This window comes from Thalassophryne amazonica, chromosome 6 (assembly GCF_902500255.1).
Source record: "Thalassophryne amazonica chromosome 6, fThaAma1.1, whole genome shotgun sequence".
NCBI classification, from domain to species: domain Eukaryota; kingdom Metazoa; phylum Chordata; class Actinopteri; order Batrachoidiformes; family Batrachoididae; genus Thalassophryne; species Thalassophryne amazonica.
In genome coordinates this window covers 88,478,187-88,503,972 of record NC_047108.1, presented here as the reverse complement: position 1 = coordinate 88,503,972, position 25,786 = coordinate 88,478,187, and the positions used below count along the sequence as shown (strand labels likewise).

General features: G+C 44.0%; 2 protein-coding genes across 2 annotated transcripts in view; both read right to left on the bottom strand.

Moving 5' to 3' along the window:
• The window catches only part of plxnd1 (plexin D1), a 218,689-nt gene extending 205,470 nt beyond the window's left edge, over positions 1–13,219 (bottom strand). The window contains exon 1 of the mRNA XM_034172730.1: positions 11,789–13,219. Within this exon, the coding sequence (XP_034028621.1) occupies positions 11,789–13,006 (1,218 nt within the window). The 5' untranslated portion in view covers positions 13,007–13,219. The remainder of the gene's footprint in view (positions 1–11,788) is intronic.
• A 3,823-nt stretch (positions 13,220–17,042) lies between these two features.
• Positions 17,043–25,786, bottom strand: part of tmcc1a (transmembrane and coiled-coil domain family 1a) — a 117,726-nt gene continuing 108,982 nt past the window's right edge. Inside the window, 5 exon segments of the mRNA XM_034172729.1 lie at positions 17,043–18,317; positions 18,320–18,379; positions 21,028–21,163; positions 22,785–23,437; positions 23,667–23,924. Of these exon segments, the coding sequence (XP_034028620.1) occupies positions 18,072–18,317; positions 18,320–18,379; positions 21,028–21,163; positions 22,785–23,437; positions 23,667–23,924 (1,353 nt within the window). The 3' untranslated portion in view covers positions 17,043–18,071.

The window sequence follows — 25,786 nt, the reverse complement described above, 5'->3', positions numbered from 1 at the left end:
TGATATTATACTTTGCATAAGACCCAGAACTAGTAAATAATACCAAACCCTCTTTGTACCCAGAAAATACTTTTACACCTTAAAGTTGCTGAAACCACTGCAAACAGAAGATAGTATCTTCCACCACGTGGGTTTGTTTGCATCCCCAAGGGGACTGATTACTGGTACTCAATTTTTCAATCCATCAGAATTGTATGTCAGATGTTATCAATTCTTCTTGCTAATGCCGCCATGGTTTTCTGACAGTTCAGTTTTGCAAAAACTCATGCATCATGACTTCAGATTTGACATCACAACTCCAAAATATCCATCTTGCAACAAGGAAAATGACTGAACTAACACTGAATACCTGCATAGAGCTACATTTTTCTGCACAGAAAACTGATTAGGAATCAGGAATCAGGCATACGGGAATCAACAAAATCTCATCAGTTCTCTTCCAAAGTGGCAACAGGGGAATCCTTTGGGCTTGAACCCATCCAGAAAAAATATAAATATTGAAAGTACTGAAAATGAAAGAAACCAAAATCCTGAGGATTGTAAAGTAGGCATTATTATTTTTGTTTGCCAAGTTTTGCTCAAATTGTCTATCCTGTGACCCCTCATGACCCCTCTAAGGTTCAGTCGGAGTAAGTGAGGCATTATTACGCAAACTTTGGAGTGTGTAGGGTGTGTTGATATTGAGTAAATATTAATCATACAAAAAATTAACAAGTCTGATGACAGATTTATTGATATAGCTTGAGCAAATGTATGTTCGAAATGTACAGTTTGAATAAATTTTGTCCAGTGAAATATTTGTACAGGTGAACATGTGTATTTTTGTCCCCGGACGACACATATTCATGCAAATTCTGACAAGATAGCTTTTTAAATTTTTAGTAAAGATGATTTTAATTAAAAAGTTAAATATAACACAATGCTAAAATACCCTCGGCTGTATGAGCATTGTGTTCTTTATAATTTGCAGTTGTTTAATTATTAAGATCCTATTGTCTCACATACAGTTTGTACATGTTCATATAAAATCATCATTTGTTCATGTTGTGCAAATCAAGGAATAATTGTACATCACCCTCTGCAGATTTGCAGGTATTAATGAGACAAATTTAACTCCATAGGAAGTTAGCGTGCACGCTAACGCTCGCAAAATGTCTTAACTGTAGAGGTGTTATCAGGTTCCAAAAACAGCGTTTTCAGTTTTAGAACTGTTTATTTCTCGCTGACTTTTACGCAATATATGACACAAAGGTTATATTTACACAGAAATGAAACAGAGTTTGCAGCTAGCTACCAGCCTGTGACGTCACATCACCATGCTAATGTCTGCTAAATGTCTTGTAGATAAGTAAAGAGGTGTTATTGGGTTCCAAAAACAGCATTTCCAGTTTTAGAAGTGCTTATTTCTTGCTAGCGTTTACATAATATATGAGAAACATGCATATAAACGCACAAAATGAAGCCGGTTTGGAGAGACCAGCCACTGACATCACGGTGCAGCTCTACTCTGGCTGTTACCCCCATCACACAATAACAAAACTAAACAGATTCAAACAGAATGTGACTTTTTAACCTCTTAAAATACATCTTAAAATAGGTCAAGGTTAGTGTTACAACCCCAATTCCAATGAAGTTGGATGTTGTGTAAAATGTAAATAAAAACAGAATACAGTGATTTGCAAATTCTCTTTAACCTATATTCAATTGAATCCACCACAAACACAAGATATTTAATGTTCAAACTGATAAACTTTATTGTATTTGTGCAAATATTTGCGCATTTTGAAATGGATGCCTGCCACATGTTTCAAAAAAGCTGGGACAGTGGTATGTTTACCACTGTGTTACATCAAATTTCCTTCAAACAACACTCAATAAGCATTTGGGAACTGAGGACACTAATTGTTGAAGCTTTGTAGGTGGAATGAATTCTTTCCCATTCTTGCTTGATGTACGACTTCAGTTGTTCAACAGTCCGGGGTCTCTGTTGTCGTATTTTGCGCTTCATAATGCGCCACACATTTTCAATGGGTGATAGGTCTGGACTGCAGGCAGGCCAGTCTAGTACATGCAGTCTTTTACTATGAAGCCACACTGTTGTAACACGTGCAGAATGTGGCTTGGCATTGTCTTGCTGAAATAAGCAGGGACGTCCCTGAAAAAGACGTTGCTTGGTTGGCAGCATGTGTTGCTCCAAAACCTGTGTCTTTAAGGTGGAGATGAACTGCAGACTGAGGTCCACTGGCGCCCTCTATGCAGTGCTGGTATAGCCTTTTGTGTAACGGCTGCTTAGTCTCACCTATGTAGTGTTCGTTACAGTTTTCCTGACATCTGATAGACCCTAACCACACGTTTGAGGACAAGGAAGTTAAAATCTTAGCCAGAGAGAAGAAATGGTTTTAGAGAGGGGTGAAGGAGGCATTGTATGTGAAACAGTTGAAACCCAGCCTTAACTGGGGATGGGGTATGAGACACGCATTGTCCCTTGTTTACAATGGGGTACTCAGGTCAAAGCAGTTTCAGTCTTTTGTTCATGGCAATAAATCATTCATGTCATCAGGAGACTCGTCAGGAGAGCCACCAGTCCCATCGTTAGGAGGGACAGCTACCCTGTCATTAGGAGGATGCTAACTAGAGCACAACAGGTGCTAATTAAGCAATTGTTTAGTCACTAGCCAGTAGCAGTCTGTGTCTCGGTAGGAAGGGCCTGGTTAGGTTTAAAACTCCAGCTTTTGTGGCTTCTGTTTGTTCTTCTCTACAAGGGTCAGAAGTCAGACTACCAGAGTAAGAATTTTAGCTGAGGAAGCTTCTGCGATTTGAAGCGAAACGTCCTCGCATCAAGCAACCCAGTCCAGTCGAAGATTCAAGCTTCTCTACTATGGAAATCACCTGGACAACTGACAGCCTTTACAGAAACACTTGTTCCCAAACTGGTGATCCTTGCCCATCTTTGCTTGTGAACAGCTGAGCCTTTTGGCGACGCTCCTTTTATTCCCAATCATGGCACTCACCTGTTTCCAGTTAGGTGTTCTTTGAGCATTCATCAACTTTCCCAGACTTTTTTTGCTCCATCCCAACTTTTTTGAGATGTGTTGCAGGCATCCATTTCAAAATGAGCAAAAGTGCTGTGACAGTTAGAAGACACCTGTGTGAAACTAATTTATTTGTAAGAATCCCTCGCAAAGTCCCTCTGTTAAATAAAAGACATGTGCAGAACAGGTTACAATTTGCCAAAGAACACATCAAGTGGCCTAAAGAGAAATGGAGGAATATTTCGTGGACTAATGAGAGTAAAATTGTTCTTTTGGGGTCTCAAGGGCCGCAGTTTCTCCTACTATGGTTTTGGGCCTATATGTCACATACCAGGTATCATGGATCAGTTTGGATATGTCAAAATACTTGAAGAGGTCATGTTGCCTTATGTTGAAGAGGACATGCCCTTGAAATGGGTGTTTCAACAAGACAATGACCCCAAGCACACTAGTAAATGAGCAAAATCTTGATTCCAAACCAACAAAATGAATGCCTCGCAGATGTGAAGAAATCATGAAAAACTGTGGTTATACAACTAAATACTAGTTTAGTGATTCACAGGATTGCTAAAAAAGCAGTTTGGACATAATAGTTTTGAGTTTGTAGCATCAACAGCAGATGCTACTATTATTGTGAACACCCCCTTTTTTTTACTGTTTTTTACTAATAGCCCAATTTCATAGCTTTAGCAGTATGCATATCATGAATGCTTGGTCTTGTTGGATTTGTGAGAATCTACTGAATCTACCGGTACCTTGTTTCCCATATAACAATAAGAAATATACTCAAAACCTGGATTCATCTTTTTAGTCACATAGCACTGCTATTATTCTGAACACTACTGTATGTCTGTGGCACGGTTTGTGTTCGGGGTGAACAGCCACAGTAATTAAGCAATCGACATCAAACTTGGTATGGTGACTGGGGGCACCAAGGGGGAGGTCAGGGCCCTTAGGTTGAAAGTGCACATGCGCGAACACACATACCCACACACACGTGGTCAGCGTTCACGGTCATCTATGCACAGCCACAGGAAATAAGCAATCAACACCAAACTTGGTATAGTGACTGAGGGCACCAAGGGGGAGGTCACTGGGACTGGGGCCCTTAGGTTGAAAGTGCATGTGCACAAACATGCATACATACACACCAAACTACGGTCAGCCTCATATCTATGCACAGCCACAGTAATTAAGTAATCGACACCAAACTTAGTATGGTGACTGGGGGCACCAAGGGGGAGGTCATTGTGGCCCTTAGGTTGAAAAATGCACGCGCGCGTATACACACACACACACACACACACACACACACACACACACACACACACACACACACACACACACACACACACACACACACACACACACACAGTTAGTCTTACATCTATGCACAGCCACAGTAATTAAGCAATTGACACCAAACTTTGTATGGTGACTGGGGGGCACCAAGGGGGATGTCACTGGGGTCACAGTCACCCTTATATATTAGATCACGACCCGCTCACTGGAGCCCTTATTTTCACAGTTCACATTGTACTCAGGTCAGGTAGCAAATATCACACTTTACTACGTCGTAGCGGCTGGTGAGGGTGGACTTTAATAAGAATCCGAACAAGCCGGTGCGCACAGCATGCAAGTTAAGGTGTGTGTGTGTTTTTTTACTTAAAATGTACCTGCTGTGTACCTCCTGCAGTCTGTCAATATACCTCCCAAGAAGTAGGAGGCGTTTGGGGTCATAAAAACCAAAGTGCTAAAAGGATGAAATGTAATATCCATCCATCCATCCATCCATTTTCTTCCGCTTTATCCGGAGTCGGGTCACGGGGGCAGCAGCTCAAGCAAAGCCGCCCAGACCTCCCGATCCACACACACCTCCCCCAGCTCCTCCGAGGGAACCCCAAGACGTTCCCAAGCCAGCCGAGAGATGTAATCCTTCCAGCGTGTCCTGGGTCTTCCCCGGGGCCTCCTCCCAATGGGACGTGCCCGGAACACCTCTCCAGCGAGGCGTTCAGGGGGCATCCGGAAAACATGCCCGAGCCACCTCAACTGACTCCTTTCGACGTGGAGGAGCAGCGGCTCGACTCCGAGCTCCTCCCGAGTGACCAAGCTCCTCACCCTATCTCTAAGGGAGCGCCCAGCCACCCTGCGGAGGAAACTCATCTCGGCCGCTTGTACCCGCGATCTCGTTCTTTTGGTCATGAGCCAAATCTCATGACCATAGGTGAGGATCGGAACGTAGATCGATCGGTAAATCGAGAGCATTGCCCCCCTACTCAGCTCTCTCTTCACCACGATGGTCCCATACGATACTCCCCCTCTAGCTGCCACCTTAATCGTGGTGGAGGAGTTTGCATACCCGGATGATCCTAAGAGCTATGTTGTCGGGGGCTTTGTGCTCCCTGTAGGGTCTCTCAAGGCAAACAGATCCTAGGTGACGGGTCAGACTAAGGGCAGCTCAGAACCTCCATGACCAGTGAAAGGATCAAGGACCGAGACGTCGCCTGGAGCTGGGCCTGGGGTTGGGGCTCGCGCGCGAGCGCCTGGTGGTCAGGCCTTAGCCCATGGGGCCCGGCCGGGCTCAGCCCAAAGGAGCAACGTGGGCCCGCCCTCCTGTGGGTTCACCACCTGCAGAGGGGGCCATGGGGGTCGGGTGCAGAGAGGATTGGGTGGCGGTCGAGGGCGGGTGGCCCGGCGGCCCGGTCCATGCTCACAGCCCCTGGCTGTTGGGACGTGGAATGTCACCTCACTGGGGGGCAAGGAGCCTGAGCTTGTGCGGGAGGTTGAGAGATACCGACTAGAGATAGTCGGGCTCACCTCCATGCACAGCATGGGCTGTGGTACCCAACTCCTGGAGAGGGGCTGGACGCTTCATTTTTCTGGCATTGCCCACGGGGAGAAGCGATAGAGCTGGGGTTGCATTGCTTATTGCTCCCCAGCTCAGTCGCCATGTCTTGGAGTTCACTCCGGTGAACGAGAGGGTCGCGTCCCTACGCCTTCAGGTCAGGGACAGATCTCTCACCGTTGTCTCGGCCTACGGGCCGAGCGGCAGTGTAGAGTACCCGACCTTCCTGGAGTCCCTGGGAGGGGTACTAGATAGCGCTCTGACTGGGGACTCCATTGTTCTCCTGGGGGATTTCAATGCCCATGTGGGCGGCGACAGTGAGACCTGGAGGGGGGTGATCGGGAAACAGAGCCTCCCCAATCTGAACCCGAGTGGTGTTCAGTTGTTGGACTTCTGTGCTAGTCACAGTTTGTCCATCACGAACACCATGTTTGAGCACAAGGGTGTCCATAAGTGCACGTGGCACCAGGACACCCTGAGCCGGAGGTCAATGATCGACTTTGTAGTCGTATCATCTGACCTTCGGCCACGTGTCTCGGACACTCGAGTAAAGAGAGGGGCAGAGCTGTCGACCGATCACCACCTGGTGGTGAGTTGGATCCGCTGGGAGGGGAGGAAGCCGGTCAGACCTGGCAGGCCCAAACGTATCGTGAGGGTCTGCTGGGAACGACTTGCAGAACCCTCTGTCAGGGAGGTCTTCAACTCCCACCTCCGGGAGAGCTTCTCCCAGATCCCGGGGGAGGTTGGAGACATGGAGTCCAAGTGGACCATGTTCTCCACCTTCATTGTTGATGCGGCCGCTCGTAGCTGTGGTCGCAAGGTCTCTGGTGCCTGTCGCGGCGGCAATCCCAGAACCCAGTGGTGGACACCGGAAGTAAGGGATGCCGTCAAGCTGAAAAAGGAGTCCTACTTATCTTTGTTGGTAGGTGGGACCCCAGAGGCAGCTGACAGGTACTGGCAGGCCAAGCGTGCCGCAGCCCGTGCGGTCGCAGAGGCAAAAACTCGGGTCTGGGAGGAGTTCGGGGAGGCTATGGAGGAGGGCTATCAGTCGGCCTCGAAGAGATTCTGGCAAACCGGCTGACGCCTCAGGAGGCAGAAGCAGCTCTCCACCGGCACTGTTTACGGTGCGGGTGGGGAGCTGTTGACCCTGACTGGGGATGTTGTTGGGCGGTGGAAGGAGTACTTCGAGGATCTCCTCAGTCCCATCGTCACGTCTTCCGAAGAGGAAGCAGAGACTGGGGACCCAGAGGCGGACTCATCCATTACGCAGGCAGAAGTCACCGAGGTGGTTAGAAAGCTCCTCGGTGGCAAGGCTCCTGGGGTGGATGAAGTCCGTCCTGAGTACCTTAAGCCTCTGGATGTTGTGGGACTGTCTTGGCTGACACGCCTCTGCAACATCGCGTGGCAATCGTGGACAATGCCTCTGGATTGGCAGACCGGGGTGGTGGTCCCTCTGTTTAAGAAGGGGGACCGGAGGGTATGTTCCAACTATAGGGGGATCACACTCCTCAGCCTCCCCGGTAAGGTCTATTCCAGAGTACTGGAGAGGAGAATTCGACCGATGGTCGAACCTCGGATTCAGGAGGAGCAATGTCGGATACTTTTCTAACAGACCTCGTATGTGCAAATGAACTGCATTTATATAGCACTTTTCCATCTGCATCAGATGCTCAAAGTGCTTTACAATTATGCCTCACATTCATCCATTCACACAAACACACTCACATGCCAGGGTGCTGCCATGCAAGGTGCTCACTACACACCGGGAGCAACTTGGGGATTAAGGACCTTGCACAAGAGTCCTTAGTGAAGGTCAGGCTGGGATTTGAACCGAGGATCCTCTGGTCTGAAGCCCAACGCTTAACCACGAGACCATCACCTCCCCAATTACTCCTTTTAGCCACAAGACAACTTTATGATTATGTGAATGGGTCTCCATTTCTGGACATGTCTAACTTGGAATGTGTTCATTTGGGATGACACTCAATTCCAATCAGTGTCCATGTTATGATGATAAAAGAGACAAGACCAGAGTACGAATAAGAAAAAAATTGAAAGTGAGGCAATAGCGGCTATTAGGATGTTGCACGTCATGCTTTTGAACCCTGTGTACAAGAGTCTTCAACAATCACAAGATTCTTTTGTTGAATCCACAGTGGGCAATGATAAAACATCAGTGCCATGCTAGGATGAGCACTGGGATCTACAGGGAATTTTGGGAATATTTTAAAACACGCAGAGGCAAGAATGAATTAAGCACAGAAGATATTTGTAGACTGGCTTCCCACGGGCCCTTCTGCTCACGGCTCCGTCTCTCTTATCATAAATTGTGTCTGGCTTTCCCTCAGCTCTGGCCTTCAGAGTGTCGACTACAAAAAAAAAAACATCAGCGTTCTCAGATCAGCAAACTAAAGAGTCAACGGAGGAAATACGAACCCTATTCTCACAGAAGAAAGAAGGATTACAGTGGGAATTTTTTTTTTTTTTAATCCTGAACTGCTCTCAGAGTATAAGCAGTTGTTTATCTAAGAAAGGTTCTGGGGGCTAACTGAGCTCCGAAGGCAGGTCACGGGAGAAACTGCCCTGGACCAAAGTCGACGAGACAGTCACAGTGAGGAGGGCAACTCTGTGACCCGACAGCACAGCGGGCACGGGGCAGCGTCCCTTAACCTCTGCCCTGTCAATCAAAATCCCCACAATGAGAAGCTGGAATTTCACTACATTCCTGCAAAACTGTGCAAAGCTGCTTTTATCATAACACCACTTCAGTACAGACTGAAGACAAGATGCCAAAGTGTGTGCAGCACCATTTACTTTAAAAACAAATGTTTAGTTTAGCATGCACATGCAAAAACACATACTTAAAAACAATAGATTCACTTTAGGTTCATAACAGACTGAGCTAATAAAGTCATCTCATAAGTATATGGTGAGAATCGGTGTTACCTCAAGCTCTGATGCTTAAAGATTGTCCTCTTAAAATTCAGATGTTCCGGTTTAAGGACAGGGTGTTTTCATCCACATTTGGTGAAAAATAGAAGATTTGTACATTTTTTTCTGTATGGTACCTATAGTTTTGAAAGTCCAAAATAAATGGCTGCGTTGTTATTTTATGGTCAGGTGTGTTATTCCCATCACTACATTTCAAGAACTGCATTTGGAATTTGTTGCATTTACTTGTCAGATTCATACATAACTGAACGGTGACACAACTTATTTTTATTTATTTGTAATTTTACCTCTGAATACCTTGACAGTGTTGTTGAAATGAAACAAGATGTAGACTTTCAGCTTTAATTCAAGGTATTTAGCAAACATACTCTGCATACTGCATGAGCCATTTAGGAATTACAGCAATTTTGTAAACTGTTCAGTGATAAGTAATTGGACAAACAAAACAGAAGGATTTTTGTTAATATGCTGTACAAATAGCCAGTTTTCCTTAGACAAGTCAGGGGATGGATACATGTGAGGGAAGCCACCAAGACAATTCTAAAGATCTTCAAGGCTTTAGTGGGTGTGGCTGGAGAAACTGTGCACAGTGCAACTTTGGACTGTTGTACCATCACAGCTTTGTGGTGGAGTACAGCAGAGAAGTAAGTGAGTCCCTTAGGCTTCTCCCTTGTTTCACTTGGGTTTACCACAGCAGATCAGAGGTGGATCCGCATGTTGAGCTGGCACATGTTTTATGTTGGATGCCGTTCCTGATGCAACTCCACATTACATGGAGAATTGGCAGGAATGGCCATGAACCTGGAAACAAACACACTTAACCATTTGGCCGCCACCCCTGTGCAGAGCACAGCATAGAAGGATTTTCATAAAAGAAAAGTGCCCGTATCTAAGCTCACGACTGCAATATGTCTTCTGGCAAACTGTAGCTGAAACTTCACATCTTCTTTTTGAGAAGATCCTTCTCTATGCCACTCCACCAATTATACTTTAAGCTGTATAATTAGTACAACAGACTAAGGTTGCATTAAATACTTTCCCCAATCATAGCTTAAGACCCTCTCCTTGGTGGCTTCCCTCACTTATCTCCTTCTTGGAAGGTCACTCAGTTTTTGAGAAGTGTCTACTCCAGACAGATGTATACAGTACCACAATATTTGTATTTCTTAATGATTGATATAAATGTAATCCAAGCATAATCCATGGCTTGGAAATGTTCATGTGTTAATCCCCTGACTTGTCTAAAGAAAACTGGCTGTCAAAGTGATGTTTTTATTTCACAATAATCCTTATATTTAGTTTCTCCAATTATGCATGACCTCTGAAAATGGAGGGACTATTTATTTAGAAAAGGCTGTAATTCTGAGATGGTTAATGTAATAATTTTGTTAAACTCCTTTGAATTAAAGCTAAAAGTTCACATCATCTTGACTGTTTAACTTTATTTCCACTGTGAAGGTGTGTAGAGCCAAAAAAAAAACAAAAAAAAACAAAAACAACAAAAAAAAACCTTTATAATGTTTAGCCCAATCAAAAACACTCTACAGGAGGTTGACATGTAAGTTAAGGAAATGAAATTAAATGAAAGAAAAGGAAATGATTCCAGATAATGTTTTCTTTTTTCTTATGGATGACATAATGTAACTTTTTAATTTCTTGTACAATAATAGTATTTTAAATTAAAAAGCACATTGAATATTTGCTCTGAAAGTACTTTTGAAGCAATTTTGATTTAACTTAATTGAAATCAATGTAATATGAATAGATTTTAATAATTTTGTAGAGCAGAAGCTCTTTTGTGAAGGAACGGTTGTAGATTTTGAAGTATGTCAATAGCTCTGGAAGTTTTATTAAAATGATCATTTTTTAGTATCACCCAGGCCTCTCACTGGTTCCATATTGTTCATATTTTGGTTAAACAGTTCCCCAGTGGTACTTCAGCACAGTCAAAGGCAGACAGATGGCCGAGGAATGTGCGCTCTGAGTGCTGTTGTGGATATGACTGTTGACAAAACCAGGTGGTGAATTCTAAACTATTTCAGACTTTGTATTTTTTTCCACAATCAGTTAAAATATCAAACTGATTCACAGTGTAAAATGATAAAAAAAAAATAAAAAAATACTGCCAATACAATCCAAAAATCTTATGTATGACAAAAATAAATAAATAATAATTTGTGAAAACAATCCAATGTTCATTCAAAAAAAAAAAAGAAAAAAAGACTTAAAAGTGAATTATAACAAATTTTTGCAGTTAATTGTATGTTATTCTCCCATTTTAAACAACCAAGTTTTATGGTTCCGGTTGACAGAACCAGAAACCGTGCACACATTTCATTTTCCCAGTGTAATTTCAGTGCAGTTTTCTTCAAATTAAAGTTGACAGCCTGCACTTTGAGATCACAATCATTTCCTTTCAACTCCAGCATAACTGTTCAGCCCCCCCCCCCCCCCAACATCTTTGTGGTATTTGTTGTTTTCTTATTATTTTGTATATATCCATGATATAATACTTTATTGTATTTAAGCACTTTGTTTGAGGCTAATAAGCAGTTTTCACATGAAGCAAAACTTTGCCGGCGTCCAAATATTTATGGACCCGACTCTGTGTTGCTCAGGAGGACAGAGTGGAGTTGAAGCGATTTCTAAGACCAAAGTCACCTTTTGACCCGTTCATATTTGATAAGAGAGTCCTGCTGCTGCTTTCACAGAAGCACCCGCGTGTGACCTCCACTACTGACGTGTGTAGAAAATTAAATTTTCCACGACAGGATTAAATAAACAAAAAATGTGCGTAATCTAAGACATTTAAAAGTGATGTATTTTTTCGAAAGGTGATCGTATAATTATGTAGAAATGAGAAATCAAGGCAGAATCATTCAATTTCCTTCATAAATAATTATTTCATCCTGTCTGATTATTTAATTATGATGAAGAAGAGAACAGCTGAAGGTCTCACCACCAGGTTGCCCTTCTGGATGCAGGCGGCCCCGGAGCCCTGGATCACGCTGTCCAGCACCTGCACGTCGCTGCTCGGGGAGTTGGAGCAGCTCCTCCGACCTTGTCGGATCTCCTCCTCGATGTCTCCGAACTTAAACGCGCACAGCGTGGACTTCCTGTCCGCTTTGGAGAACACTCCGAACAGGTAGGGCTCCTCCGGGCTCCCGTCCTCACCTGCGTGGATGTCCGCCGCGTACACGGACAACAGGCGGGGGAAAATGTTCCCGTTCCGGCCGCACTGAAGAGGCATCTGGATGTAGGATTCCGTCAGCTTGCGACTCTCCGGCCCGCTGAGTTTTCGGGGGTTGTCGGTGTCCAGACAGATCCGGGCCAGGATGCTGTTGGGCTGGCTCTCCTTGTGGCCCGTCTTGGCGTCGTTGTTGAAGGCGATGTAGGAGTACGTCTTCTGGATGAAGGCGCGCACGAAGTTCAGCTTGTTTTTGGTTTTCACCTCTTGTTTGATCTTGAAGACGTTATCCTCTGAGGGGTTAATGTCGTACGTGAAAAGTCGGGATAAGTCCTTCGTGTTCAGGGAGCGGATCGCGATCTCCGGGGTGTTCTCAAAGCGCAGGTCCTCCTTGCTGTGGTTCTTGGGGAAAAACTGGGTTCCGGCCCCTGTGTAGGTAGCCCCGACAAGAAGCCGGGTGTTGCCACCGTGGCTCCTGAAGATCAGCCCCACCGTGGACGCGTTGGGGTGATTGGCAGCGATGTTGAGCATGCTGGGGAAAACAGTCTTCTCGCCCTGCGGCGGGAACTCCACGGCGATCTCCGAGATGTTCTCAATCTTCCTGAGCTCGCAGAAGCCCTGATACACGGAGCCACACAGCACCACCACCCCCTGCTCCCGGTCCAGCTCCAGGAGCTTGTTGTAGTTGTCGGTGAGGGATTTGGGATGCTCGCACGGAGCCTGGGGCAGCTGTGGCGCATGGCACAACAGGTTGTCTTCCACCGGTCCGGTCCTCTTCTCGACTTCCACGCTCAGCGTCCCGTTCAGCTGGTACACCATGTTAACGGTGGCCAGGAACACCTTCCTAGAGACCGGATCCACCACGAAGTTATTGGTCTGGTTTTGAGAAGAGAAAGTGTGTTGGATCTGTAGCGCGCTGGTGCACCGGCGCGTCTCCAAAGACGCCAGGACGCCGAGGAGCAGGACGGTAATCTCTATAGAAGGAGGCATTTTTCCTTCTGACCGGCTTCCGCGTGTTCTGTGCCGAGGGGTGCATTGAGCAAAGACAAAATAGTGTGTTTGTTCCGACTGCGACAATCCGAGAGGAAAGGCTGTTTCCTGCTCAACGCCTAAACCCAGAATGACGCGGTGAGCGAGGCGCGCTTCCTCCTCTGTGCCTGTGCGCGCCGTGCAGCCTCTCCGCGCTCACACCAAACACTCACTGCACCGCCACCAAACAACTCAGCCGCTTTGGTGACGCGTAATTTCAACATGATGTAGGACCAGAACGGGGTTTTTTTTTGCCCCCATTATTTGCACTTTTGGGTAAATCTTGAAGCCCGTTTTTAATTTGTCATCCAATCGGATGGTTGGGTTTATCAGCTGCGATTGGTCATTTTAGCAAATTAAAATCATATTTTACACCTGATGTCTATTTTTTTTATCACATTAGAGATGAGGTGTGTTGTTCTTTTTGATGAATGTCTGCTGTGGTTTGGCTCATCTCGGGGTTAATGACAGGTCACCGTCTCCTCCTTTGCTCTCAGATTAGTTCTAGAGATCCGGTTGGTTCCGTGCAGACGGTCCGGTAAGCGCAGTTACAGCACGACCAGATGGGAACCTTGTGCCCCCCAACACACACACACACTTTTTCCCTTATATTCAAACTCGACACACGTGCTGCACTCATAAGCGCACGATTATGAATGGATGGATGGAGCGCGCGCGCGTTCAGGTCTCCGTACAGAAATGAGTGACTTGTGGAAGGGAAATTAAGTGCTATCTCTAAATGCGCGCAATAATTAAAGTTGACGCTTGGCCATGCCTGTGCCTGCTTACCGTGGGCCCCTCTGGGGACCGACCCCCCCACCATCACCAGTTGTCACTTTAAGTGGAGCTGATAACTGCGCCCCAGGTTTATTTTGGCGCACAGCCATTGCGCATGAAATCTGGCAACGTGAAAAGGGTGAGAAGGTTCTGATAGAGTCTAACACAATCACCCCTCCCCCCTCATTCAAAAAAGGTGGCACAGTCCATATGCTCCGCAGCGTGTGCGCGTGCGTGCTGTTCGACCACATCACATTAAATGGAGGCAAACCGCGTTCAACTCAAGCGGCTGAGGTGCGGCATTGACTGTGTTTCTCATAAAAAAAAAATATTTCCCCTGCTGACCCAAACTGACTTTTGGCTGCAAAACTCTGCTTAAAGGGACTTTCCTGTCAACCTGTTTCCTTCCTGATAAGGAGTCACACACCTCTGTGTGCGCAGAGCCCCCCCCCCCACACACACACACACCGCCCAACATTCACCTCTCATCCCATGCATGACCTTCAAGAATGTAAGAGGCAAACGTCCTCCATCTAGTGGTGAAGTCGGTGATCTGCAGGATGTGAAACGTTTAGGGTGCTCCGTCGTGATTGGGACAATGACGCAAAGTGGAGAAGAAATGAACAATGATTATTTGCACTGACATTTACATTTAAAATTTGACCAATTACTTATGGTATCTGAAAATGGCTGTAATTACTGAATGGTTAATGTGATATTTTTGCTAAACTCAGTGAGTGAAAGTTCAAAGTCTACACTAAAAGCACATCTTGTTTCATTTATTAAAAATGCAAAAACTTGGACACTGTACTAATGATCACTGACCAGACGTAAGTCCAGGGAAGCACAGACACACTACGTTTAAACAGTCACGAATGCACTTTATTTTTTCCAACACTTAGAAAAGACCATCAGAAGGCACTCGATTGGTTTTGCACAAAACAGTACATCACAAGAGTTACTCCAAGTTCAAAGTAAGGTCACAGTTCAGTTCACTCTTGTGCACTGTATCACTGTAGTTCTCTACAGTACTGGGTAAAACAATTCTGTTTACAAGGTACTGCACATTTATGACTAAACTCCTCAGAGAAATGACAGTAAACCTGACCTGAATCAACCTGTCATATCTGACAGAGGACTACTGCTTTAAGAGTGCTCAACCCCTGAAGTCTGCCCTCATTCTAATGTCTCATACTGACCTACAGAATATGTTATCGAGCAGTTTGATAAAGTGCAATTGTACAGTTCCAATTATCCATTACGAAATCAACTCCTCGATATGAAATGCAGGATGAACCTACTTATGTACAGTCGTCTTGCCACATCTTTGACAAGATGGCAGAGATGTTAATAACTGGATGTCAATGAGCAAACAAAATCTACTTCAGGAAGCAAGACGAACCTGAAACAGAACCTGAAGGTCTGGGGTTCCCTTTCAAATTGGGAAATGTTCTTAATATTTTTCCTTGGAGATGTTTTTTATTCATTACAAATAAAAATAAAAAGGTAAATGCTTATACCCAAACATTCAAGACATATGCAAATAAGCCAGCTTATTCTCGTGAAAAATTCATAGTGAAGCAGACGATAAAGCAATGCACAAATATTTGCACATATTCTTACACATTTTTCAGATTAATTTGTACATATTCCATGTACTGCACAGTTAGGAGTCTGCGATAATTTCACAGACAAGATGGTGAAACATCTGTAACCCTAAACCCAAACCTAACTGCAACTCTAATGTGCATTTTTGAACACTAAATGTGAAACGTGCATTATGCATGCACATGGAGATTCATAGGAATATGCACGGAATATTGCATTTAACTTTCTGTATGACATCATACAAAACGAGTCATAAGAATATGGTGGCATACATTTGCTGAGGATCTTCTTCAAACGGATATCTTGTGTTTCGACCCATCGACTGCTCAGGCAACCCTGCGTAGTTTAAGATTTGGCACTGTCTGATTATATCGTAACATTGTGTACTTCTAGTAAAAAAACAAAACACACAGATCATTAACAGGGAGAGTGATGAACAGTAAAACATCACAATGTGCATCTGACTGACATGACAGCGTCAGCAACTTTCACTTCATGTACAGCAGCAGCATTCCTCTTACAAATGAGATCGAGTTGAATAAGCAGCAGTGGCTGCTCCTTCTGAACCCAATCAGGTCAAATGTGGCAGTAGAAGGTAATGATCCAGGCAAACTGGTTTTACTTACAGCAGGCAGATACTGTGCATCCGGAAAGTATTCACAGCGCTTCACTTTTTCCACATTTTGTTATGTTACAGTGTCATTCCAAAATTCCCACAAAACCCCATAATGACAACATAAAGATTTTTTTTTTGCAAAACAATTAAAAATAAAAAAATTAAAGCCCCTTTCACACCGGGCCCACTTCCAGTTGCATCTAACAACGCCCACGCGGAAGCAACCCAGTGCAGAGACGATGTAGCTCAATGCCACAACAGCGCAAGGGATGCAAAGGATGAAGCGAATCGGACGCCAAAAATTAAACATGTTTAATTTTTTTTTTTTTTTTTGCATCCTGTGCTCGATGCAGAAATTAAGTGGTTTCAGAGCAAGTCAGAACAACGCGACGGTACTCAACATGACTGGAAGCCACATCCTCACAATACAACGTTACCTGACGCCAATTTATGATTCCTGTTGTGTTCCATTGTTCCCGCAGTATAAATCAGGCAGGATTGTTTTTATACCGTGTACACAATGCAGTAAAACTACATACTCAAAAAGAGCACAGAAAAAAAAAAATGCTGTCCTGTAGACAGGTGTGTGCCTTTCCAAATCATGTCCAATCAACTGAATTTACCCCAGGTGGACTCAATTAAGCTGTAAACATCTCAGGATGCTCAGTGGAAACAGGATGCACCAGAGCTCAATTTTGAGTTTCATGGCAAAAGGCTGTGAATACTTGCAAAAATAAAAAACTTTTTTTACATTGTCATTATGGGGTATTGTGTGTAGAAGGTTACAGAAAACAAACGAATTTCATCCATTTTGGAAAAAGGCTGTAACATAAAAAATGTGGACAAAGTGAAGCGCTGTAAATACTTCCTGGATGCACCGTATGTCACACGATTGTGTTTTTCATGGTAAAGGCACCAAATTTTGCACAGACACTGTTTGATATATAATAAAAAAGTTGATATAGTGCTCAGCTCTATTTTTCTCCTTTCTTTTTGAATAAATGTAATTGTGGTTGGAATGGATTCAGTATGTTTTCTTGCATGCTGAATCTGTTTATGCTGCAGTTCCAATGATTAAAAAAGAAAAAAAGAGAGCTTACCATTATATTTATTTTTGGACTTATGTATCAAACACTATCTGTGAAACATTTTAAAGCTTTTACCATAAATCTCACAATTGCAGTGATATTTTATACATATCTGTCCCACTATTACTCAGAGTTTCCTGTGCAGTTAGTTCTAAAAGTACAAGTCATTTCTGTGTGAGGTTCTTAAATGAAAATGTGCACTAGTATTGGCATGTTGCACAATGTACAGACTCCATGTATGTGCCATTAGGATCCTTCTAAAGTGCAGGAATTTCGTTTATACTAAGTGGCCCTATTTAATACTGTTTTTGCTGTACTTGAAAAAACAAGTGAAAGCATATAATCTTAAACAATTAGAAATTGCAAGAAAGCACAAAAGGTCTGTGGTTGTTAGGACATTCAGCAGGCACGATCTGTTCTTCAAAATGTCCCGGCGGAACAAATTCATCACAGCAAGAACGGTTTGGAGGAACGCTTTTAGCCATGAGTTCAGGTGAATCACAGGTGGGTAAGAGTTCTCATCCCGAAGGCAATCAACCGTAACGACACGTTTGCATGTCACTAAAACAAGACTGGCCCTTTGAGGTAATCAGCAGCCTAGTTTCTTGACAAACTCCCCTTTGTGAAGTTTTGAGAGGAGCATAATGCTACATGGCACACTGAATAAATATATTAGTAATAACATTACAATTGATTAAAGATAAAAAAAACCTCCAATGCTGTATTCGGTGATGATTCACAGCCGCTCAAAAAGAAATAAAACAAATGTAAACGGTCTATTCCGGACGACATGGAAATCTGCTTTCTGTCTTCATCTCGAACTTCCAGTGACTTTAGAAGCTTTGGCTGCTCTCGTTCTCCAACCATCCTGCTCAACTGCAGCTACTTTTAGCAGATTCTGTCATCAACAAAGCAACATGTGCAGGTTTCTGTCTGTTCATACTGAGGTGAACACCAGAGTCAGATCCGTGTAGTCAGAGAAAACCCCCCAGTTTGCCCACAAGAAAGCCAGCAGGACAATGAAGATGACCGTGGAAAGGGTTCGGGTCTTCATCAGAGGGACCATGCAGTTGGCCAGGGTAGAGACAAAGACCAGCAGGACTGCCATAAGGGCCAGCAGCACATTGATAAGCTTTCCTAAGAGGCTCTTCGCCGTGGCGATTTCCAGCCCCTCCAACTGGACACTTGCTGCTGCTGCTGGAGCTCCACCTTAGAGATCCGCGTGTGACACACCTCCAAGGCCTCCTGTACAGAAGCAATCAAAATCAAGTCAGCAAAGGTGACTTCACAGCAAGTACATATATATGAGGGCTGTCATAAAGTATAGGTCCTTTTTATTTTTTCAAAAACTATATGGATTTCATTCATATGTTTTTACGTCAGACATGCTTGAACCCTCGTGCGCATGCGTGAGTTTTTCCACGCCTGTTGGTGACGTCATTTGCCTGCGAGCACTCCTTGTGGGAGGAGTCGTCCAGCCCCTCGTCAGAATCCTTTGTCTGAGAAGTTGCTGAGAGACTGCGCTTTGTTTGATCAAAATTTTTTCTAAACCTGTGAGACACATCGAAGTGGACACGGTTTAGAAAAATTAAGCTGGTTTTCAGTGAAAATTTTAACGGCTGATGAGAGATTTTGAGGTGATACTCTCGCTTTAAGGACTTCCCACGGTGCGAGATGTCGCGCAGCGCTCTCAGGTGCCGTCGTCAGCCTTTTTCAAGCTGAAAAACTCCACATTTCAGGCTCTATTGATCCAGGACGTCGTGAGAGAACAGAGAAGTTTCAGAAGAAGTCGGTTTCAGCATTTTATCCGGATATTCCACTGTTAAAGGAGATTTTTTTAATGAAAGACGTGCGGACGGGTCCGCGCGTTGGGACGCAGCCAGCGCGGTGCGGCGGCACAGGAAAAACACCTCCGTGTTGATAACCATTTGTAAAATCCAGGCAACTTTTGATGGCTTTCAGTGGAGTGAGTATATGAGAAATTGTTTAACAGCTGGACATGTTCCAACTTGTCCTTAAGGCTTCCAACAGAGGTGTTTTTCCTGTGGCGGAGCGTCGAGCCGACGCTGCAATCCGCCCGCACGTCTTTCATTAAAAAATCTCCTTTAACAGTGGAATATCCGGATAAAATGCTGAAACCGACCTCTTCTGAAACTTCTCTGTTCTCTCACGACGTCCTGGATCAATAGAGCCTGAAATGTGGAGGTTTTCAGCTTAAAACAGGCTGACGACGGCGCCTGGGACCGCTGCGCAACGTCTCGCACCGTGGGAAGTCCTTAAAGCGACAGTATCACCTCAAAATCTCTCATCAGCCGTTAAAATTTTCACTGAAAACCAGCTTAATTTTTCAAACCATGTCCACTTCGATGTGTCTCACAGGTTTAGAAAAAAATTTGATCAAACAAAGCGCCAGTCTCTCAGCAACTTCTCAGACAAAGGAATTCCGACGAGGGGCTGGACGACTCCTCCCACAAGGAGTGCTCACAGGCGAATGACGTCACCGACAGGCGTGGAAAAACTCACGCATGTGTTGTGTGTTGGGGGGGTGTGGCTGGACATTTTGGTGTTCTTTTCTTTTCTTTGCTCTCCAGGTGGTATGCAAACTGATTTATTGTCTGTGGAGAAGGTGCTGGCAGAAGAGTCCTTCACCCTCATCAACATGATGTGCAGCACCTGTGGATGGTGCTCACGTGCAACCTTAAAGACTTTCAGCTGAAGCAGATAATGAGATGGCGTTCTGCATTTAAGTCATGTGTGATTCAAGCAGAATTGCCGGGAACCCGACCTTGTGATGTTCGTTTGTGAGATGCTGAGGACCGCGCCTGGGTTTGACACATCGTGCCTGTGAAGGAGGAAGGGTGAGGGACACATGCTGTCAGCACACATCAGAGGTGATTGATTATCTGAATAATTGTTAACAGTAACTTGGTATTTTGTTATGCAGTATATTTGAACTTTGATGAGAATTGTGCAGCTCGCTTCTCACTGCCGTGGCATGCGGACTGATGATCCTCCACCTGTTGTGAGAAGCTGCTCATTTACATAAAGCTTAAATTCAGACCTGAATGTGTTGCTGATAGTGTGTGTTTTTTGAAGGATATTAGTTGTAGCTGCTGACTTACCTCACCTTTTCTATCCTTCGCAGAGTCGGTTTGTCGTGTCCACCTGGGGGGTGTTTGGCGGTGAACGTGGGTCCAGAAGCGCCGGGCTTCGATCCTTTTGGGCGCTGGAGAGCGTGCCGTCCTTCACTCCGCCAGACCGACGCAGCTTTTGTTTGTACACTTTGTTATGCACCAAAGGGTGGAAAAATAAATTGTTTTGTTATTGGAACCGCTTTCTGGTTGTTTTAGCGCTGGGTTCCGTCAGACGCAGGTCCGCTCCTCAACCCACGTTGACACATAACAGCATGCGCACGAGGGTTCAAGCATGTCTGACGTAAAAACATATGAATGAACTCCATATAGTTTTTGAAAAAAATAAAAAGGACCTATACTTTATTGACAGACCTCGTATGATTTTTTTTTCCCACCTCACAGGTTTTAACCGGCTCCTGCTGCCAGAGAAAAGAAAAGCAGTTAAGTGCTAACCAGAGTTGTAAAGTATGGTAGAGTTCTCAACAAATGTATACAATGTTCTTGTCATAGCTAATGCAAACAGTCTACATGAGTTGTTCCTCCCAGTATTTTCTGTATTTTAGTGCAAAACTCTAAAATATCCAACAGATACACAAATGGATCAAAAGTGAAACAATGCTTTAGCCTCAAATTTCTCCCAGGAAGACAACTTGTGCTGATATTTGAAATGCGCACAGCTGTGACTGAGAATTCATTTGAAATGTGAATGCAGATTGGGGGTTTTTGTGTGACTGTGGATGTCAGTTGACATAGACAGACCTGCATGTCCCTTGCTTTCTCGTAGGACTGATAGGCGACCTTCTCCTCCATGCTTGCCAGCTCCTGTGTCAGGTTGTGAATCTCATTTTGGTGAAGTTCTGTGAGATCATTCAGCTGCTCCTCCAGACATTCACACCTGAGTACGTGATCAACATGAGACAAGAGTCTGGGGCATAACTGGCATAAACAAAGAAACATGCAGGACAGACCCCGAAGGCATCTGACCAGGTGGTACCTGACTGAATTATGCACAGTATTATAAAGGTGTGTGTTTTTGCAACTTCTTCTGGTTAACAGGAGTACAGACAGGACACAGCTAAGCAAAAGCTCATATGGCTTTCATGGTTGTTTGCTATAAACATAATCCTTAAGGCTGGTTCAAGAAACAAAATCTAAAATGAGGCACAACCTCACACTGTAAAATTCCAACACATAATACACAGCAATGAAAATCAGGTTTCAGAAAAATGACTCTCATCATGACATTAGATTTTTAAGTCATCGCCTTCTTTCTTCTCTTCACCCCCCACATTTTTTGGTTCCGTGTCTGCTGGTCAAAATAGGCCATTCAAAAGGTTCACATCTGACTCCTATGTTTTATGCATTTAAAAAATTTGTTCGTATCACAAAAACAAATTAAAGGTGTCACAGAGCCGATGCATATCCTGCATGCTCTCCCTACTGAAATATAAGCTTATATGATGAATTTTGAAGGCTTTTCCTCAGCAATACATGCACTGAGGTCTGAGGGACCACACAGAGCAAGTTTTTGTTTTTTAAAGGTATATGACGTAATCGTATGACTTCATCATGAAGTCACTAATACCATTCAATCACAAATATTTTACTGACCAACCTGCTTCAAACTGTTCAAAAAGTCAATCATCTGGAGACCTTAACCCAAGTAATATTCCCACCCACTCACACAAGTGAATACAATACACTTCTGGTGTGGTGGCGTGCAGGGTAAGTTATTAATAATGTCAGAACCACCAATAATAAAACCAATGTGTATATATATATATATACACACATGTGATTTCACTTAATATTACTTTCTAAGTTAATCACTGAACTGCTAAATTAATCATTGAACTGCTCACACGGGAAGATGAACTTTTGCCGACATACAGTGTGTGAGAGCATAAGCCTTGTTTTTTACTAAGCACAGATGTACATTTTAATTAACAGAGCGGCCTTGGGCAGAGAGCGATGTGACCTGTACACTAGCTCAGGGTTGACGCTGTTTTGTTTCATATCTGAGAACAAACCGTGAGACTAGAGGTGGACAGCCATAACATTTTATATCAATGTGAGAATAGACAGTGTTTTGTATATTGTCTTCTCCATATGTCTGTATGCAACTTTGTTTCAATAAATACAGGAGGTGAGTGGGCGGGCCCTTCAGAGCTGTCTGACGAGCAGTGATGAGGGTCATGCCCGTCGACTCTCTATCCTGATCAGAAAAGAAACTCGGTGTTTCTCGCGTGGTCATTCTCTGTGATAATTTGAGTTGTCTTTTCCACCAGGTTCAACTCTGACAGCTGGTTTGGGTGATTTTTGTTTGGGTCTTTCTTGGTGAAGGTAAAGATGGATTTATTCACTGCAGAGTTATTTAAGAACAGGATTTGTTTGTAATTATTCCCAGAACACTGGCTGATGAGAAGGCTGCAGTGGTCAGATATTATTTTGGTCTTAGAAGACAAATGCTGAAGACTTAGATTGATATTTTATGGAGAAAAAAAATGTCTCTGTACCTGAAGCGTTCCTCCTGTAGTGCTTGCATAACAACGGTGTACTCTCTCTCATAATGACTCTTCAGGCCATCGATGCTCTCCTCCAGTTTTGCTTGACAGTCCCTCAGCTCCTGCACCTCCTGCATAAACATGTCCAGACTAGAACTGTGGTTCCTGTCCAGGGTGTAACAACTGGAACTGGGGGGACCTCCGGGAGCCCCTGTGGTGCTGTTGGCCCCGGCTGAACCTGATGTAGCACTAGAACAATCATCCTCACTACCGTATTTGGGACTGGACTGAAGGTGATGGGCCCCTATCACTCCTTCATCTATGGAGGAGTCATCCAGACAGTCTTTGAGCGAGGCGATGTTATCGGCGCTGCCAAATTTGTTGCGAATCATTGAGGCGATCTCTCTGGGTTTTGAGACAGCAGAATGGGTGGCCTGAGAGAAGCTGGAGAGGCCTCCCTTCACGCTGTCCACCACACCCTCACTGAAGTCTGTGACTTTGGCTCCGACATCCTTCAGACCCTGCTGCATATCCCGAAGTACATCCTTTGGCTGCCGGGGAATTCCGTTTTGCTCCACTCGACGCAACTTCCTGTGGTAGTGGTCCAATTTCATCTGTAGATGCTGGATGATCTGGGCTGATTTCTGATTCTTTTTCTCAAAAACCTGACGGCCGGAAACAAGTTGCTCATGAGCAAAGGGAATTAACATATAACACTGCATAAATCAATTAAAATGAGACATAGCTATAAAGATACAAATGTGATCTAACAGGATTAGTTCCCCCATAAAATTAACTGCCTAGATATGTGCAATTAGCTACCAGGACCCCCACCACCAAAAAAACCCCCCAAAACAAACAAAACAATAAAATTAACCGATTCAGCCATCCTACCTGCTTGATGCGTGTAATTTGGTGCCTGTCAGCACTGTGGGCAAGTTTGAGGTACTCTGCGACGTTGTCATCCCTGGCTGTTTGCTCAATCTTGAGGTGCTCTGTGAGCCTGAGGATTTTCTGCTGGAGCTGGGCGATCACCTGTTTGGTGCGCTGGGGGTCTGGCGTGTTGTCCTCCCCTGCTAGGGCTGAACAGTCGGCCACACACGGCATGGCCAGGGGTGTCTGGCCCAAGTCATTCACTTCTAGCTGGTCAGTCTGAGAGTGATAAAATAGAAAAAGAGGAGACGGAAGAATATCTGAGTTTCGGTTAAATGCATCTTAGTCATTTCCCCAATTTTCTGAAATAAGATGCTTTTCTTCTGCATTTCTGTATGTAGCTATGTCAGAAGAGGGGAGGCACAAGAGATCACTGTCTTGAAAAAGAAAACCGAAAGTTTTTATAATTAAAAGTTGTTAATGAAATGAAAGCATAAATAGTAACATTAAAAAAAAAATCTGCTTCTATATGGCTAATAAACTGATATGAAAATAAATCCAGAGCTTCACCCACACCTCTTTGTCTCCAGTGAAACGTGCATGCAGACTGATAAGAATATAATACTTTGTATTCAGGGAGAACGATGGACAGGATATTTGATTTGTGTGTATAACAGGCGCAGATTCAGATGCTGACCCGATCCCCATCTCCCCACAGAACACTGCGAAAAAAAAGAAGAAGTCACAGACACTATCTAAATTGGAGGGAGGTTTTAATCTATTTTCCTAAAGTCACCCTGGAGAGCAGATGAACTGAAGACCTTCAATAACAGCTACACTGTGTGAGCCATTTTCCTCACGTTAATAGTACTACTGTCCCCAGTATTCCGACATTTAAACCATGAATGACGGCGACAGACAGACGACAGACAGACGACAGACAGAAAGACACATATTTGGTATAAATGTTTTGAAATGTAAACAGAAATGAACAAGAAGTTGGAGGGCACTGTGACACGTAATACAAGATTACATCAGGTCCTAATCTGGGACTGTGGCAGCCAACAAAACTATGCAATACAAGGAAAGAAAATCCAGTCTGGCATCACCCCCCCGAAATCTGTCTCTCTCTCTCTCTCTCTCTCTCTCTCTCTCTCTCTCTCACACACACACACGCACACACACACCAAATAATTTGAAATCTCAGTTAATATGATTTTCATATTAATTATTTGAAGAACACAAATGAGGCACAATCCATGAGGAAATTTATCCAACAAATGTCGTGAACAGTCAGTCTGATCACTGCAAATTCTCTTGACCGGCAGCCAAGGTGATTGCATTAAACAGGGAACAAGAATATTTTGCTGTTCTGGCACGCCAGAAGACTGGTGACTGTTTCTGGCTGAAAATACAAAAGTACTCAAGCGGCTTTATTTACATAAAGCATGAATGGAGGCCAGTTTCATCCAAAGATTTGCCATCTCACACGTGTCTCACATGTAGTAAACATACTAATGTGGCATTATACATATTAGATAAAGAAGGCAAAGTAGCAGTCAGCCAAACACACTGAACTGCAGTTTCTTACAGTGCAGAGCGGACAGAGGTTTTAGCTGATGTAATAAGGAGGTCTAGTGATCTGAACAGAACGCCATCAAGTCATCTATATACTTTGATTGATGGCATAAACTAAATGCCAGCAGAGTGAAACAGGTCTATCAGTGGGCGCTCGAGTGTTCCAGAGATATGATAAATCATTTATGGTCTTCGAGATAGCCGATATATTCTTGATCATTGGTCACTGTATAGTTATGATGTCATTTTTCATGCTGTCATACTGGTTTATGATACTGCAATGTTACTTGACATGTACCAAAGCAATGTTTCATCACTAGCTTATGACAGTTACAGAAACTGAACATGTAGGGTTTTTTTTAGTACAATCAACACCATCTCCAAATATTCAGGTTTTCCTGTGACTAATCATGCACATAATTAAAGCCGGTGGAAGATTAGGCTTATTCCCCAGTGTGAACAGATGCAAACATGCCAATGTGCTGAGCCACTGAAGCAAATAAGGACAGGAGCTGCATCACAAGAGCAACCGGAGCCTAATGAGAGAAACTTTGCAGGATCCG